The sequence below is a fragment of the Eleginops maclovinus genome, chromosome 16 (genome assembly GCF_036324505.1).
Source record: "Eleginops maclovinus isolate JMC-PN-2008 ecotype Puerto Natales chromosome 16, JC_Emac_rtc_rv5, whole genome shotgun sequence".
Lineage (NCBI taxonomy): Eukaryota > Metazoa > Chordata > Actinopteri > Perciformes > Eleginopidae > Eleginops > Eleginops maclovinus.
Window position 1 is genome coordinate 22,208,916 of NC_086364.1, and position 18,857 is coordinate 22,227,772.

The 18,857-nt window shown below is 42.3% G+C and overlaps 1 protein-coding gene across 2 annotated transcripts in view; it reads left to right on the forward strand.

Annotated features, from left to right (window-relative positions):
• Positions 1 to 350: 350 nt before the first annotated feature.
• Positions 351 to 18,857, forward strand: part of LOC134878206 (myosin-9-like) — a 34,420-nt gene continuing 15,913 nt past the window's right edge. For both annotated transcript variants that reach the window (XM_063904094.1, XM_063904095.1), the window contains exons 1-5: positions 351 to 527; positions 14,050 to 14,381; positions 16,467 to 16,623; positions 17,647 to 17,674; positions 18,071 to 18,164. In XM_063904094.1, coding sequence (XP_063760164.1) covers positions 14,055 to 14,381; positions 16,467 to 16,623; positions 17,647 to 17,674; positions 18,071 to 18,164 — 606 coding nt within the window. In that variant the 5' untranslated portion in view covers positions 351 to 527; positions 14,050 to 14,054. The remainder of the gene's footprint in view (positions 528 to 14,049; positions 14,382 to 16,466; positions 16,624 to 17,646; positions 17,675 to 18,070; positions 18,165 to 18,857) is intronic.

Below are 18,857 nucleotides of genomic sequence, written 5' to 3' on the forward strand. Positions count from 1 at the left end.
GGTGCATTCAAAGACCCAGAAAAAGAATACGTATCAAAAACCAAAAATACCAAACATTATAAAATCAATGAAAAAATCTATTATAACAAATTAAAAATAAATACATAAATAAAATATAATTATGTGAGGAACTGAAGACAGGAAAATATAATCAAATATGACAAAAACTATATTATATTTGATATAAATAAAATGAACAGTACAAAAAAATGTCTACAGGTACCAAGTTGATTTTGGGCTTCAGGCGTCACTGAGCACCTCTCATAGAAATGAACGGAGTCCCGCCTCCGAAGCCCGATCCAGTTCTCTTCAGACATCCATGCTGCTGCCTACGTACCGAGAGAAACGAACCAGTGAGCAGCCAGTAGAGGAGGGAGGGCAGAGGAAGAGGAAAAAAAAAAAGAGTGGAGTAGAGAAAGAGAGGAAGAAGAAGCAGCGTAGTTTAGCCTGAACCCGTCGACAGGAACAGAAGTTTTGACTCACGGCGACGCTGACTGAGCCTGTTGTTAGAAGCCCTCTGAAAGCAGGTACGGTTTTGCACACTTTTTAACCGCCATGTTGGCACTCTTTCCATAACTCATTCAATGGAAATGCCGTGAAGTAGGAAGCATGGGGCGGCTAGTTCACTGCTTCTTAATGACTGTTTTCAAATGCCATTTTAAACTGTGATTCCGTTGCACTATTTCTTAATTTTCTAGATTTTTCTAAAGCACTTGTAATTGCCTTGTGTTGGAAGGTGCTATACACACAAACTTGCCTTGCTTCAGATGGGTGGAAACCTCCTGAACAGATTTTTTAACCGAGGTTTAGTAAAGTTTTAAAGCACTTAATCAACATTATGTAGTTTATTGAACTTCAACAGACGGTACATTTGAGTAACGTCTGTAACGGTCGTTTTCTAATTCGAATTATAGCCGATAAGCTAAAAAGCCATAACGGTTGGTGGTGGCAGGAAGTGATTTGCGTGAATGAGTTGCAAAAAAAAAAAAGAAGATGGGTCGATTAAAGAGTTAAAGCTGCATGGAAATGAGAGTAAAGTGATTGCAAAATAAGTATAAACCGTATGAATGAATGTGTATTATTAATTTGTGGTTAAACTTTTTCGGTTGGTGGGAAACGGACGCTGTGTGTGGCCGGTAATATGTCTGGCTCGCGGGCATGACGTCACTAGTTTACCGGTGGACTTCAGAAAAAAAAAGAAAAAAAGGCGCTGTGCTTCTCCTCTTGTCATCTGCATGTCTGACTGCTTTCTGTACAAACCTGGTCCCCTATACGGGGGCCCTTGAGGGGTTTTCAATGGCCCCTCAAGCAAATACAGATGACAGTGTCACAGATTTAGTGTGACACAGCTTTGGGTTTCTTCAACATAGTCCATGGTTGAAAGTATGGGAAGCAACTTAGTACATTTACTCAAGTACTGTACTTGACTTGAGTATTTTCATTGTATGCTACTTTATACTTCTAGACTTTACTCCTACAGTTATATATTTACTTAATGAGTTACTCTGCATGTTCATATTATTAATTTTAAAAAGTAGAGCAACGAATGAATTATGATGTTCTTTAGTATGGATATACCTGGCAATAGAAAGAGTAATTCCACCTTTATTCGCTGCAAAACTAAAATGATTAACCCATTACGGGAGCAACAAGTATAACCCATTCATTAAATTTAATAAATATTGTGAAAATATAGCTTAGGTATAATACCTATTTGTTAAATATTACTTTAAGTACATTTAGATTCTAATACTTGTGTAATTTTGCATCTTTTGAGTACTTATTCCATCTATGATCATAGGGTTTGACCTTTTGTGCCCTCTTATTGGAGCAAAATTACAAGAGTTGGAGGATGTTTTTAAACATGCATTATTTATTTATTGAGCCAGGAAGACTTTGAGAAACATTATCTCTTAAGGAGCGATGTTGTCAAAGTGACTGATAAATAATACAGAGTCAAAATGTAAAACATTTGCATACAGCTCAATGTTTGACCTCAGAAATGACAAAGGGAAGAGCGTGACTCTTAAATACCCTTCATAAAACACGTTTTGGCCTTTGAATGCCTGACATTACGAAATGTTTACAAAAATAGTTTGGCATGAATTCTGCTCCTTGCCTAGGGTGCATCATGCATGGGCGCTGGTTGTGATATCAGCCAGATTTAAGAATGCCAGGCTGAAAATGACCAAGTTTGTCTTGTAATTACAGTGCGGCCAACTGTGATGAACAGCCAGCATGCATGCTTTTCCATTGAAGTTTTTATGGAATATATCAATATCAAGCCCAGTTGAGACATTTAGAAGTGGCCTTTAAAGGCTGTAAAGACTTTGAAACACAGGACACCATTGAATCCGAGACCCCTGATTCAGAAAAAGGATGGAGAACAAAGGTATCATTAAGAAACAACACAGATTAATACGTTTTAGACAAGCGTTAAAGTATTTTAAGTGAATAGTGTATATCAGGACAGCCTTCAAGCAGGTAGAAAAAACATCTTCTGTTTATTGCAATAGAACCCAGTTAGCAGCCAACACAACAACAGGAACCTTTAATTGACCCCAGCACAAATGCATCCAACCCACTTAATGTTTTCATTCCATATGCCAGACTTTCTCCCGTTCTATTAAGTGTCACATTTCTCATCGTGCTTTCTCATGTTGTGTCATTGTCCACACATGTTTGCTCTGTTTGATGGCACATCATTGTGTTTGCACTCTGGGAACAGTCTCTGGTATGCTAGCACGCCCTGCTGACATTGAGGCTAGCAAACGCTCCGACTGAGATTCAGCACAAAGAAAACATGCATTAACTCTACCTGAACTCCGACTGGGCACCCAAACCTGCTTTCATTGTGTGAAGTGTTAGTGGGAGTGTGTGAGCAGCAGCTATTTTTTGTAGTAATCATAACCATACAGTTACAATCAGCTGGTGCCAAGAAGCTATTAAAAACACAGTATGCGCTCACCACAATTAATAACGTTTTGTTTCTCAAGCGATTGTGCAGACGACTATTGATGCTGAAAGAATGATTGGAATAACTGAGGAGTCCGAAGCGCTCTGTTTGTGTTTAGAGTCTTGTGTTCCTTGTTGTGTGTATCAGTAAAGACGTAGCCTTAAAAGGACCCCATTGGGTGACATGTGTCATATCCTGTTGTTGTACCTTGAGTCATAAATCAACTTCTAGTAATGAATTGTGCAATGGCTTTCTCTGGAGGCCAGTTCTTCTCGCGCAGTGCCAGTTTCAGCGGCGTTTATAAAGCCCCCTGCGGAGATCGTTACATTCCTTCATCCGTGTGTCAGCAATGTCCAAACTCTGGGCCCCCCGGGAGAGATGTGTACTGTAGGCTAGACCAAATTAAACACAGACATCTTACAATGTGAACAAGGGGCCCGGGCTGCTCAATCTGCTCAATATGACAAAGTCTCGAGAGAACATGCCTGTGGATAGGTTTTATTGAAGGTAGAGAGTAAGATTATGTGTGTTTCAGGAAAGAGTGCATCACAGGGAGGGCAGTGACACACACACACACACACACACACACACACACACACACACACACACACACACACACACGGATGTTTATTGGTATGAACTCTCAAGGATGTGAAGAATTTCTAATCTTTGATCTGATGGGTTTGTGCCCTTCTTACTGCTGCATTTATAGGTCGAATCATGCGTTGAGTTCAGATAGTCAGGATAAGAGGAGAAAAACTCGTAGCTTTAAAAAACCTGCTTTACTTGAGCTAGAACTGAAACGATTTGTGGAAAGATAATTGGTTAATTGTTGGTCATTTTGTAACGCAAATATGCAGAAATTTCACTGGCTCCAGCTTTTCAATGTGAAGCTTTTCTGCTTAACTCAGTTGGTTGTTGATTGTAAAAAGAATATTGATGGCTTTGGTTCTATAATTGAAGTTATTTGAACAGTTCAGCAATGCGTTTTGTGGGCATATGCTTCTCCTTTCCGACAGTTAATGGACTTAAGATTTCAATTGAAGAAAATATTTGAAAAAACCAAAAACGAAAGCTGGTTGCAGCCCTGATCTGCCCCAACTACTTCTACAAGCAAACACAATGTCAGTAGCACCATACCAAGTTTCTTTTCTGAGTAAATAACTAAGACGTTTTCTTGTGGTACTTGGAGATACTTTCCAAATGTGAGTCTGTTTTGTCAAGCGGCCTAAAAGGGATTTCTCCTCAGGGTGGCTGGCAGTGAGGATGCCACCTGGGCGCCTCCCTAGGGAGGTGTTCCAGGCACGTCCAGCTGGGAAGAGACCGAGGGGTAGACCTAGACCAGGTGGAGGGATTATATCTCTCTGCTGGCCTGGGAGCGTCTTGGAATCCCCCAGTCAGAGCTGGTTGATGTGGCCAGGGAAAGAGAAGTTTGGGGCTCTCTGCTGGAGCTGTTACCTCCGCGACCCTGACGGAAAAGTGGGAGAAGATGGAGGGATGAATCTGTTTTGGTTTCTATAGTCTTTAAATGGAATATATTTGGGTTTTTCCACTACTGTTTGGACTAAAAGATCTACTTGCGATGTTAAGATATCAATGTAGAAAGTGTTTACACACAAATAAAAAATCAGTGTTGGTTGCGACCCTAGTCTCTGCCCACTTCTTCAGTGCACACATTATGTTGGACTTTCCCAGTTTCTTTTCTGAGGATATTACTGTGACCTCTTCTAGGCATACTTAACTCTTGTAATAAATGTGGTCGATGATTGCTGGGCAGTCAGGCGTCACGCTTATTCCGGTTTCCTACAGTCAGCTGAGATTCATTCATGCAGGGAAACATTCCAGTCAGAGCGGAGACTGCAAGGATTCTCCATTAACCATAGCAGAGCCGATCAGGACTTTTCTCGGTAAGTCTGGATCATGGTCCTGGTGCTGGGTCAAAATGCACTCGGGTATGCAGAGTAAATACTTCATATCATAATGTCGTTTTTTGTTATAAGTTTGTGATGCGAACAACAAAGGACTTCTAAGAAGTATAATTACAACAGTGTAGAAATACACATCCTGTGTTAAAGTAAAAGTAGTAGCCTCAAAATAAACTTGGAGTACTTATTATGCAGTTTGGGCCTTTTCAGAATCTTGTATATTAAATGATTGTATTATATTTTGGATTAATAATCTAAATCTGATAATGTAGTCAACTAAAAAGTACAATATTGTGAAGTGAAAATACTCAAATGAAGTACAAGTACCTCTCCCAGTTTTTGAATACCACACATTACAAGTAAAAACTCCAACAAAAAACCCAAATGAATAACAATAACTAGCAAATCAGTTTTATATCAACCTGCTTTCACCATAAATCACTAATGGTGGCGTTTAATTGATTTTATTTCAAATGCATTTCTCAGTTAAAGGTCTCGTTTATATCTCATTCTGCTCTTCTTGTGGTTGACATGAACAGCAGGATGAAGTGTCCTCAGTCAGAACGGTTGCGCTGACGTTGCCTGAGGATATATCTGCAGCAGTGTGTGTGTTTTGGGTTTCCCATTTCCTTTCACTGCTGTTTTATTTCTTACATTTCCTCGTTGTGTCTTGGCCTCCTCTTCTGTGCCCTTTACTCCCGTCTGTGTTCCTTCATTTCCTCGACTCAACCCCCCCTCCCTCCTCCCTCTTTCCCCTGTTTGTGTTTTTTTTGCTTTCCTCCATCCTCCTCCCCCCCCCCCCCCCCCCCCCCCCACAGCACCTGTAAGGTTACAATAGGGCCAAACAATACCAGGAAATGGTTGCACTCTGACTCGGATGAAAGCTAAACGTGGTTCTGATCTCTGATCTCGATTCACAGACTTTGACCGTACCTCTTGTGGCTCACCAGATAATTCTGCTTCCTCTTTTGTGGCATTTAAGAATGAGGTAATCCTCGATCAGTGATTTTTAACCTCTATGAGGTTAAATGAACCAACTTCCTGTTTGTTTAAGAAGAAGTCATAGTCAGCACCAAGCGGTGAATTTCCCCCACATTACTTCCTTGTAGAAACTAGCTTGTGGGTTGAGACTGGCAGTGTTTTCATACGGCTGCACAAGAAGATATGAGAAAAATATGCAACCAGGTAGAATATTACAAACACACTGACGATAAACAGATATTAAATGACTTCTGCACATTTTTTGTATATCCTTCTAAAATACACAATATTGCTTCTTGAATTAAAAACACTAAGGGAGATTATTTCCAATGTTCCTAATATTTTAATAGTTAAACCTAAAGAAATGACCTGATAACAGTTATTAAAAGGTATATTATTATTATCCTGCTAGAGTTTGAGTTGGTTACACTTCATAATGCATTGAATTCATTCATGTTCCAGTTGTGCAACTTAAAGTAAAGTCATGCATTTATTCAGAAGCTTGAGTTGTGTTACTGTACGGAAGTAGACTTTGTCTGTGGGGGTGTGTGTGTGAGCTGCACACCTGCCCTGTCATACCATAGAAAAGCAGTTGCACAACTCTTATTCTACACACTCATTTTTGCACTTTGAACTTTGAAACATGTAATGAGTCTTCAGTCTACCATTGGACGGGTTTCTCCCATGTCAGTCCAGAATTGCGTTGCTCACCAGATGTCCAGTATTGTGAGACTAGCATGTGGCTATCGTTAGTGAGTGTTTGATGAGAGAGGAGTGTCCTATAGGTAGAGATAACAAGTGATATAAAGTTCAAAAAAGGTCGCAGTATAATCCAAAAAGGCTGAAGTAGCATTGTCTGGTGATGGGATAAATAGTTTATGCACTTAGGAGCAGATGGGAAGACTTGACTTCAGATTTATTTCACAGCTTCTGTCAGAAATAAAAGACCTAGCCACGCCAGTTTAGCATTCCTCAGAAAAGAAGCGTCAAATTGAAATGTGTATCTTAACTCTCCTCTGCATTCTTTCACCGTCTGGCGGGAGAAAAAACCCGCTTACGTAACCACCTATCTATTTATCTCATAGTCAATACTGCAGAGTGTTCCAGTAAAAGGGCATTCTGGTGCAGTGCGGTATCTGCTCTGTTTTGGCAAATAACCAGTCAATTGTGCGTTTGATGGTGCAATTGAATCGCTGTTTGAATGATGGATGTGGAATTTGTTCTATGACCCTGGCCATAACGTGCTTATCAGACCAACACCCAAGTTCTTATTGGCCTCAATGACATTTACCTTGGAATAGGGAAACCAGGAAGTATGTAACTTATTCCCTTTGATAAAACTCTTGACAATTTAAGCTCGAAGGAATGGACAAAGGGTTCAAAAAAAGCCGTGCAGGAAAAAGTCCAAACATCTTGATGGCATACATCAAAGTGAAACTTGATCCCGGTTGGGGCAGGAATGTGAAATGTAATGTTTAAAGTGATGTAGATCATGCAGTGCAGTTATTTTCCAGCAAGGGCCTAATTTGCTTCTCCCAGCATGTGCTCCAGAGAGACGCCACCTTCCCTCCTCCTCCTCCTCCTCCTCCTCCTCCTCCTCCTCCTCCTCCTCCTCGAAAGACTCGACAAGTTCCACAAATGGCAAAATAGTTTTCTTACTTTGTCATTTCCTCTTCCCTCCCCTCTTGCCCCACCTTTCCCACTTTCAGAGGAGGAGGGCGAAGGGGAGAGAAAGGGAAAGTACTGACGTGTGAGACCTTAATGAATTTTGACTGACTCGGTACCTTGCCAGTCCGTGGCTGGCACCCACTCTCGCTTTCATGAGACTCGCAGTCCGTAAATCAGTGGACTGTGAGGAGGATAGCAGGGGTCAGGCCAAAAAACAAGAGGCCTGACACTTAAACTACAGATTGTTCATTACAAGTGTGAGGTATCTGCTGCAGGCATGCGAGTTGGACTGCAGAATGTCCAAATTGGAGCTGAAATTCATGGTTTGTTGTCAGAAAATGAACGGGCAAATACTGTGTGTTGATTATCCTTTCAGCTTTGGGTTTTGGTCCAAAAATAGCTGAAAGGTTAAGTTGATAGTCAAAAATGGCATGGGCAAATACTCTACATTAATAATCCTGTAAAAGCACCAAACATTACCTAGTTTCAAAAAAAGTTTACCGAATATCTTCCAGTTTTTTGGCGCGTTGGTCGGGACAAAAACACAATTTGAAGACGTCATCTCGAGGTTGACTTCACAAACATTTTTCTTGGTTTTGTAAAATGATTCATCCAGAAACTAGTTGGCAGATTCATTGAAAATGGGTTGCACTACATGACTACAGCTATAAATGGTGTCTGTATTTGTATTATCGATAATCCTGTAAAAAGTACCAAACATCCGCTAGCGTCAAATTGAATTGTTTAGCATTCTCAGTTTTCTAACTTTATGCACGATTAGTTCAGAAAATAATTAGCAGATTAATTGATAAACATAGAAAACCTTTAGTTGCAATACATGCTGAAACCGTTTCACTGCAGCAACAGATAGTTTCAGTTACCCTTTTAATGGCGACCGTCACCTGCACCTTCAGCATTATGGAAAAACAAAGCAAGCTAAAACAACCCCCAAGCTTTAGGCGTTTTTATCCCTGTTCATTTTCACTTCTTGTTTTCGCCAAACAACAAAGCGACTCTCACTCTCATGTGAAAGTAGACCAGCAGTCAGTAAATCATTGACCTGTGGGGAGTGGGGGGGTTATAGTGGTCAAGCCAAGACCCTGGAGTCCTGACACTGGAGCTAGACATTGGGAGTATTTGTTGGAAAGAGTAGGATAAACATTGGAAGCCAACAAGGGTGCAAAAAAAGCTCGAGGAGGATGGCGGACTAAGCCAGCTGCAATGTTGTGATGGGAGGCAGTCGGTGGGAATTATTGACTTTTAAGGCATTCTATTAATATTCCTGTCAATGGGGCCATCACCGCTGCACAGCTGCTTTATAGGTTCCCTTCGGAGGGTTTGACTTTACATGGTCATGCTGTGGTAGAGGTTGCCTCGACTCCTGGTTTTTACAGGAAGAGTCATTGAGGTGGAAAGGAATGAGAGCGAGAGTCGGACTGAAGGAAGCATGGCCTCAATTTTTATAAAGACCTAGGTCGACGCGCCTTCTCAACGGGACATCCAGGACTGAAAAGGACATCCAATTCTCGCTCTTTCCCTCCTTTCCCCCCTTCCTAGCCGGGTTCCTCCTACGCTTCTTTCTCAAAGTCCAGGCCACTGCATCACTTCCTCTGTTCAACCACATTCTGGCCTCTGGTGTGGTTTCTAAAACGGGCCTCAGTCCTCTTCCTTGTGATATTTATTTTATGGTTCTTCTTCGTCTTAAAAGAATGCTGTTGCTGCTTTTCCCCGAACACTGCTAACTCTGTATGAATACTCACAGTGTGGCAGCAATAAACGTCTGGAGAAAATACACTGCAGGACAAAAGTGGATAAAGTTCCTTTCTTAGTCCTACGGCGGAGAAATGTACAGTGTTAAAAAAGGAAAGCAATGGATCACAAAAATAAATATGAAAGGGTACTCAACCTCTAGTTAAGCTACAAGCCATCTAAACCTAAAAATAGGACACACGGCTACATCAAGGGGGTTGAAGTCATTGTTTTCCTCAATCACAATATACCAAATACAAGGAAACGTACCCCTCTTGTGAGGGATATGTTTCCCATTTGGACATTTTTGGAACCAAGCCTAATCATTTACTGGTGCCTTCGTCAGGTTTCATAAGCTCAAGCAGTTTTGCCAAAGGCGGTTGGTTTCGAGGTGACTCTCTTTACTCCCAATTAATGAGTAATCCTTGTTCTGATTATCTCGCCCAGCTAATCTCATTGTGAATGGGTCTCGACAGAATAGATAGTGGATGCCTTCACAGCCGAGCGTCTCGCACAGTGACAGAAACCTTGATTCCCTACAGGATTATGGAGAACTGGGCTGGAATCAGAGCCAAGAAAGCAGACTACACACTGTTTTATCTCAAAGTCAACATCCATGTCTTACTATAACCCTCCGCCTACACAAGGGAAGGCCTACGTCTAAAATTGCCTGATAGGAGTTCTTTATCCCTCCTTTTTTTCGATATAGAACAGCGCTAACGAGAATAGCTTCTGGTGTAATTTTAGTCCTCGTGCTACTCTCTGGAGAGGTGGTTAGAAGTGTGTCACTGAGTTATCTGTGGCAAGCATGTGAGCCGGACTGAGGCGGATATCAACAGACTTTACTACACATATTGCACCTGAAACTCTAATTGATTGGTAGAAAAGTATTGGGCAAACATTGAATATTGATCGTGTAAAAGTGACAAACATTTCCAAATCGAGTATACTGAATATCTTTTTGTTGTTCTGCGTTAAATGACGTTTTCTGGATTCATCACACTTGTAGCTTTTCCATTATTCACCTTTTTACTTGCTAAGTCAATAAATCCACATTACTGACCATTTATCAAAATTCTCATTGTGTAAATATTTTGAAAAGGGGAAATCCTACAATTTCAGCTATTTGGTCAAAAATATAGTTTAATCTCCATATTGTCCAGCCCTCGAAACATGACCCAATTAATGTGGTAAATAATTGGCTGGTTAGTCGATAATGAAAACAACCTTTAGCTGCAAAACACGCTTCATCCATTCGACTGCAGCAACAGATGGTGTCTGTTAAAGTGTTTCGTTTCTTTTATCCCCGATGTTTCCCTGCAGCCTGAATATAAAGACAAAATCAAACCAGCTTTAGCAGCACTCGTCTTTAGGCGTGTTCACCCTGTTTTTTGTTCCTGTTTTCGCCGAACAACAAAGCTTCAGGGATTATAAGCACGGCTCGGATTCAACCCTGCATGGGGCCAACTTATCCCGATGTACTAGAGCGAGTAATGCAGCGAATTTTAAAGGAGCATGGGAACGTACACAAAGGAAATGAGAGCACTTAGGTCTGTTCGATGTATGCAGCTCCACTGCCGGCTCCAGATGATGCTGATCTCCCATGAGTGAGGAAACTCTTAAGGCACACACACGACTGCCGATGTGAGGGGAGGGGGAAACGGGAAGGAAAGTCATAAAATAAGTCTGAGAGAGAGAGAGATGTAAAGGGGGGGGCAGGCATTGAGAAATGTGAGGAATGCTGCTGCTCCCTGATAAAGGGTGAGCATGGGAGGAATGCGACCCTGAAAAGACTGGATCAACAGAAAGGAGGGGGGGGGGGCGGTTGTGCCAGCTGAGAGGTAAAGCAGGACTAATTTGCCCCACGTTCTGTTCGGGATGGGGTCCACATTAGAGATGAGTTTGGAGGCGGGTGGACGGGTGATGGACGTCAGCTGTAGCGCGGGTTGAGGGAGGATGGAGGGAGGCATGAGGGAGGCAGGGGTCATGAGAAGAATGGCGCTCCCTCTGCTTTCTTTCTCACAGTTCGGGGTTAATCTGCCGGAACAGACGGGGCCGACATAACCCCGTTAAACGCAGCAACCTCTTCCTTTTGCTCTCAAGGGTCGGACGCTCTCAGTTCAGAGGAGGAATGCTGCGTTAGTTGGACTGCATTCTGTCAGGAGCATAGATGAAGACATTTTATCTTCTTGCATTGAATTAAAGTCTGCAAGGTTGTGTACAGGCAGGGTTTTGGATGTTGAGCAAGAGAATCTGGCATCAGAACTTCGCCCCACTGCCAAAAACGCGACGCAAAAACTCTCTCAGGGAGGTATGAAACACTGCCAGCTGATGTTTTATTCCAGAAGTGATGATAAATGTTACGCTGGGTTGAACCTGATCTCTGCGGTTTACACAAAAAAGCCCCTCAGCGATCACTCTCACTGGAGGTGAGAGAACTCCAAAGAGGCCTAGTGGTGCTGGGAAAACGTAGGAATGATTATTGGGATGGTCTCCTGTGTGTCAGTTAAAGCACGAAATGATCAGTTAATTGTCCGATATGTCTCTGTAGTTGGGCGTCAGCTCAGATCCTTTTCTTCCCCTTCCTCCAAACTGGTAGCACTGGTCTGAGCACTTTCTATTTTTGTTAACCCGCAGCAGCACTCCCTGTCAACAACATGTTTTGTGTTGGAGCTTTCAGAAGGTTATCATAGCAAGAGTGTTGTCTATACATGATGCAGTTGTATAAGAAATCAGCATTGTAGTTTTGCTTGATTATGCATTTAACATCAACCATTTGTTGTTGTTTACTTTAACTAGTTTGACAAGTAACCTCCCAATCAATCTGCTCCTCACTTATTGCAACACAAGGGGAAATTGTTTATGCTGAACAATTACTCTGTTTGTTGAAATTGCTGCGATTTGCAAGTTGAGGAGGGGAAATGATATGTCAACGACTAAGTATTTGTCCAAATCCGGCTTTAAATAAAGTATTTGAAGGTGCACGGATGTTCTGGCCTTCGAATAGTAATCTACAGACATAGGTGACAGACAATTCATCACAAATCACACCACAAAAACTTCATTCCCTCCAATAACCATTGACTTCTTCTTTTTTAAAACATTTTTTGGGGGCTTTTTGCCTTTAATCGGATAGGACAGTGGAGAGTGACAGGAAAGTGGGAGAGAGTGTCGGGGCGGGATCCGGAAAGGACCACGGGTCGGGAATCGAACCTGGGTTGCCGGCGTACGGTGCAGCTGCGCCACGGCCGGGGCGAACCATTGACTTCTGAACGGTTTTAGAGGCCTGTGGTAAAGTTTGCTACCTAGTGAATACACTACCTGTTGATTGTGGTCATCTAAATTTCTTTATTTTAACAACCAAAATCTTTCTTAAATAAGAGAAACGCAAGGAGGTAGACTACCACCAGAGAGAGAGATAACCAAGGAAAACAAATCTGGATCTCAATTAATATTTGAGTAAAGATTGTGAAGACAGCCGTGTTGTATACTTCACTTGTTCTCAATACAAATCTGCTTTTTACTGCTTTGATCCTTTATCTTTATGGCTTCTTTGAGGAAGAAATAAATGCAAACAGGGGTGAACAATAGGGACTCTTGTTGCCTTATTATCCTCCTGGGTTTAGTCCCTTTTAGTTAAGGGCCGTGCAGAGGTTTTCCTTATCTCTCCAAAATCACCCACAGCCCACTCCCTGCCTCGAAGCTCTTCTGAGCAGAAACCCAACCAACCGTAGCAATGACAACACAGACATGCTCCCTCTCTGGCTTTCCCACTGGCAGACAGTTATTGGATCACTCCGACAAACTGCTGCGAGATGATCCTAAATCTCTGCTCCGGCTCGGCTCCAGCCACTGGAATTTATATTTATTGCTCACAGCAGTTTGCAAAGAAGTAACGCGGAGCCCGGCTCGACATGGTTGTGTTTTATGTCGACCTGACCTAACTCCAGCAGCCTCTTCCTGCCGTACATCCCTTCACTGAAGCATTCCTCAGAGATTGCATGAGAAGATAAAAGGGTATCAAAGGTCTGGCCCTGCACACATCCCTTTGCCTTTTCTGCTGCCAGATTTGATTGAAGACGTGTCGCAATGCCAAGGCTTCCCACAGGGTGCTGGAGGAGCAAGCCAGTGGAAAAAAAGAAGCCACACATTTGGGATATTAAAACCCAAATTTGGTGGCCTCTGGCACGCTCCAAACCACTGTTGCACGCATTATAGGACTTTTCAAACGTCTCAAATATAATGTGAAGAAGAGGCACATTTCTTTTGCCTTTTACTTTCACATCAGTGTGTGTGTGTGTGTGTGTGTGTGTGTGTGTGTGTCTTTGAGATGAGTCTTTATGGTTCTGCTGTTTGAATCATGATCATTTGTTCTTTCACTCAGCCCATAAACGCCTGTGTGGCGTCTATTGGAAATGCGTTGAGTTCTCATACTGCTGGCTCCAGTGTTTCCCAAAGTATCTCCTGTCCGTGCAATCAGTGCAGTTCTTAATGTGTTTCCTCATCAATTATTTTGTTATGTATAAAGCACACTCTCTTTCTCATGCTGGGCAGTACACAACCATCTGACCCATACATTTCAAAATAAGGGTGTGATATCATGTCCGATACATATGGCACGTTACTGGTGTTACTCGCATTGTTTTGAAGCGGGTTGCATTGTCATTTGGATATTGAATTAGTCGAAGTTGTGCAGCCCTAATTTTATCTGCATTTCTAACCACGTGACTTAACAAGAAACTCTCTCTCTCTTCCTCTCTCTGTAAACAGCTACCATGTCGGCCGCAGACAAGTTCCTGTACGTGGACCGCAACCCGGTCAACAACCCGCTGGCACAGGCCGACTGGGCCACCAAGAAGCTGGTATGGGTTCCCTCGGAGCGCCTGGGCTTCGAGTGCGGCTCCGTGAAGGAGGAGCGCGGCGACGAGTGCGTGGTGGAGCTGGCCGACTCTGGGAAGAAGATCCGCGTCAACAAGGACGACATCCAGAAGATGAACCCGCCCAAGTTCAGCAAGGTGGAGGACATGGCCGAGCTCACCTGCCTGAACGAGGCGTCGGTGCTGCACAACCTGAAGGAGAGATACTACTCGGGTCTCATATACGTGAGTATGAAGCCCATCAAGGGTGCAAAATGCAAAGACGCGCATCGATTAAGGGGTTAATATCGAGGGATTGCTCAGAAGTATTGTGGTATTTGATATTCCCCGAAAAGCCCAGCCCTCGTCCCCACTGGTTAAAGAAAACAATGTGTCAGGGCCCGTCTCCAAACAAATTCATCTCCCTGCACAACCTCCTAATTATCTCATTAAGCCCCATTGTTTAAGACGAACCATTGTCACTGCGAAGGAACTCTGCCATCTGTAAAATATGCAAGCGTTTTCCCCCCTGCACCCCGTCTTGTTTGCTCTGTTTGTGTTTGGAGTTATTGTGTAAACAGGAAGCTGCAGGGAACAGTGCAACATGAGAGAGATGTGAGAAAAGGAATTGAAGAAGAGGAAGGGATAGGCGTCCATTTTTTTTTTTTGCAGTGATGGACATGGAATGTAAATCGTGTTGTAACTCCCCCCATATTTAATGTGTTTCATCCCCATGTGGTGGGGCTGGGAGTGATTTGGTCACTTTGACTGTGGTGTGTGACCCGGTCATATCAACACAGGCCTGTTGTCCCCCCCAGAGACCCAGGCTGCGCTTGGTTAGAGGGCCTCCGGGCTCTGGAGTCTTTTAGACTGAGCTTTCCTCTCAAGGGAGAGCGGGTGTACAACAGAGGGAGAGACGCCTGGTACAGAAATGTTGGGAGGGCAGCACAGGAATGCAGCAGAAAAAAAGTGATGGTAGGAGGAGACCAGATACACAAAAGCAAAGGAAAGGAGTTTATGGAAAGGAGGTTTTTTTGGAAAGGTTAATTTGTCTACCTGAGATACTAAGCTGTAGCTCGCTCGGTCCATCCTCAGTTCAAAGTTGCAGCAGGGTGGGGTTGAGATTACATAATAATATAGGAGGGCAGCAAATCATGAGAAGGAGTCTTGGTGGGGGGATGGGAGGCTTGTTATTGAATCAGTGCGGAGTACATGAGCACTTCCTATTTTTATAGAGAAGTACATGCACTGCATCTCAGAGCATGATTCAGACAAAGAGTAAATGAGGACAAATGTTCTTCATGGTGTTTTCACATGTCGACCCTCTTCCACTGGTTCCTTCACTTTTTATTCAGTGTTCTAAAGAGAGGTGCAGGAATGAGTTCTCAAACCAGTAAATTAGTTAGCAATTACAGCTTCCCATCTGAAAGTCGAGTTGTATTGAATGTGTTTTTGGTTGTAGGCCTGAACTAAGGTCCGTGGTTAAGACCTAAAATACGTCACTGGAGAATTTAGTGTCTAAATGAGACGACTAAACATCATCACGCCCAACGTTAGCTGCCTTTAGCTTAGCGGTGGTGCCGTGAAATCATGTGACCGTGCTGTAGTTCCTTTATAGCCCAACATTAGCCACCTTTAGCTTAGCGGTGGTGACGTGAAGTCATGTGACCGTGCTGTAGTTCCTTTATAGCCCAACATTAGCCACCTTTAGCTTAGTGGTGGTGCCGTGAAGTCATGTGACCGTGCTGTAGTTCCTTTATAGCCCAACATTAGCCGCCTTTAGCTTAGCGGTGGTGTCGTGAAGTCATGTGACCGTGCTGTAGTTCCTTTATAGCCCAACATTAGCCGCCTTTAGCTTAGCGGTGGTGTCGTGAAGTCATGTGACCGTGCTGTAGTTCCTTTATAGCCCAACATTAGCCAGCTTTAGCTTAGCGGTTGTGTAGTGAAGTCATGTGACCGTGCTGTAGTTCCTTTATAGCCCAACATTAGCCACCTTTAGCTTAGCGGTGGTGACGTGAAGTCATGTGACCGTGCTGTAGTTCCTTTATAGCCCAACATTAGCCACCTTTAGCTTAGCGGTGGTGACGTGAAGTCATGTGACCGTGCTGTAGTTCCTTTATAGCCCAACATTAGCCACCTTTAGCTTAGCGGTTGTGTAGTGAAGTCATGTGACCGTGCTGTAGTTCCTTTATAGCTTAACGTTAGCTCTTTACTTCATGCTTTAACAAATCTAAAGTGGTTTTAATATGTGGAGATTGTCCTCAAAAGTACTTCTTTACAGCACCACTCTATTGCATGTGTCTCTAACCTCCTCCTCTCTCCGTCCTACAGACATACTCCGGCCTCTTCTGTGTCGTGATTAACCCGTACAAGAACCTGCCCATCTACTCGGAGGAGATCGTCGACATGTACAAGGGCAAGAAGAGGCACGAAATGCCGCCTCACATCTATGCCATCACTGACACGTCTTACAGAAGCATGATGCAGGGTAAGGCACCACGAGAATATATGACGGACATAATGAAGTAGAATTTAAAGCCTACATGAAGACTTTCCCAGGTATTTAAGCAGCCCCTCGCTTGTAATACTGGTCCCTTTAAGACCTCATTGTCAATGAAGCTACTGTTCTGAGAGGAACTGCTAGGAGCTATAAACTATACGACCCCTGTGAGACTCATAAGTTCCTATACATACTGTGATATAGGCAGTGTATCTGCATCAGTACCTGCTCTAATAAATAAATGAGGTACACGGGAGTAGCTTGTATATTGGGTTCCAGCCTTTTAAAAGGGAGACAATGGGGCCGATGGCTCCAGAACATTGGATTTTAAAGGTAGCAGAGATCTTAATGTAATTTACTATGCCACGGTGCTCATTCAAAATCAGGTGCATCTGTCTCCTTATTCAGCTCTTTTGTTATATTTATTATAAACAGGGTGTAACCCAAAAAATATTGCATCTAAGAAACTGCATTTTGAGAACGATCTACAGTGATTTTGTTGGAAGTGTGTTTTGTGACGTGTTGCTTGGTTTCCTGCGTCTGCCTTATGTTATCTTGGGGTTGAAGCTTTCATCTGTGGCTTTAATCCACATTTACAACAAACCCTGCCCATTAAGAGCACCTAATTGGCATTTCCAATTAGGTAACGTGTTTCCTAAGCCCTGTATGCTTCCTTATTGGCGATTCAGTCCGATTTTATTTCTGATGTGTTGTCATGCACACACCCATAAAAAACCACTCCCCGTCTGTTCCATTGGAGCTCTTTCTCTCCATGTTTGGAGATTTCAGACCACATTTTGGGAGGCGGAGGGTAATTGGCTGGTTAGTTTGAAACCCGGTAGCGCCCTTTTACAGTCACAGGAAGCCGGATGTGGATTTCCTGTCTGTGGCCAATAGACTTCCTGTTGTACCGAGTCCAGAGCTGTTTGCATTGTGGTGATAACGTATGCTCACGTGGCTCATTTTTTCTGCAGAGGGTGACATGTTTAACATTTGCATCTTTTTCTGCAGATCGTGAGGACCAGTCCATTCTTTGCACGTGAGTAACTAATGTCCACATCACAAAATGCCTATTATAATTATTAAACCGCGTATTAAAGTCCTTATTTTTAAACCTTTTCATTTGTGATCATTTGTAGTAGTTACTTCTCAGAAAATAAATGAAACAGAACTGTTCAACTACTTTATAATGGCTGAAATAAGAAAGATAATAATATATATAATAATATAATAACAGTAGTTGGTTTTGAAGAAATGTAATTCATTCATGCTAATTAATTAAATAAATATAAACCAAGAGGAGTTCAACATAACTGGAAAAAAAATACATAATTGGGATTTTTGTCCCAAACGTATTTTAAAACATAGTCACTGTCCTGCGTTTTTAGATCCCCCTCTTCTTCCCGTAATTATCCTGACTCCCTTTGTCTCACAGAGGAGAATCCGGTGCCGGTAAGACGGAGAACACCAAGAAGGTGATCCAGTATCTGGCTCACGTTGCCTCCTCTCACAAGACCAAGAAAGATCAGGTCAGTCCTGCCTCTCTTCACACGCCTTTACCTCCAGTCACTCTCTATCATTCATTTACTCCCTCCGTCTCTCACTGATTTTCATTTTCAGGTGAGGAACGACATTTCCCCTCCCCTGTTGTTAGACATCCTCTTTCATTGTGACTGTGAAGTGTGTGATATCAATGTGTGTGTGTATGCGCACTAGATTGTGTGTACATGAGTTGTAATCCAGTAGGTAGACTCCTCTGTGGTCGAGCTGCCATCAAAGGAAAATGATTTAACAGCCAGATGAACAGTAGTGCAGCTTCTTACAGCTTTTGTTGATTTATTTCCATTTTAGGAAGTAATATCTTTACAGGGCATGCACAACATAATGAAATCCAGTTTAAACATAGAATACAATTCAACATTATCATTATTATTATTATTATTATTATTATTATTATTATTATTATTATTATTATTATTATTATTATTATTATCATTATTATTATTGATGTATTTAATTATTTCATCATATTCTGGATCTCATTTATTTATTTTTCCCCATTGCATATATTTCCATCCCACAACAACAATAGCTATTAAATCCTGAGTATTTAAATTATATATTTTTTTATATTATAATTTGTTTTTTAATTCATTTTTAATTTAATTATTTTTGCCCATTTTTCTCATCGTTCTTCCAAACATGACCTTTTGTTATTTGTA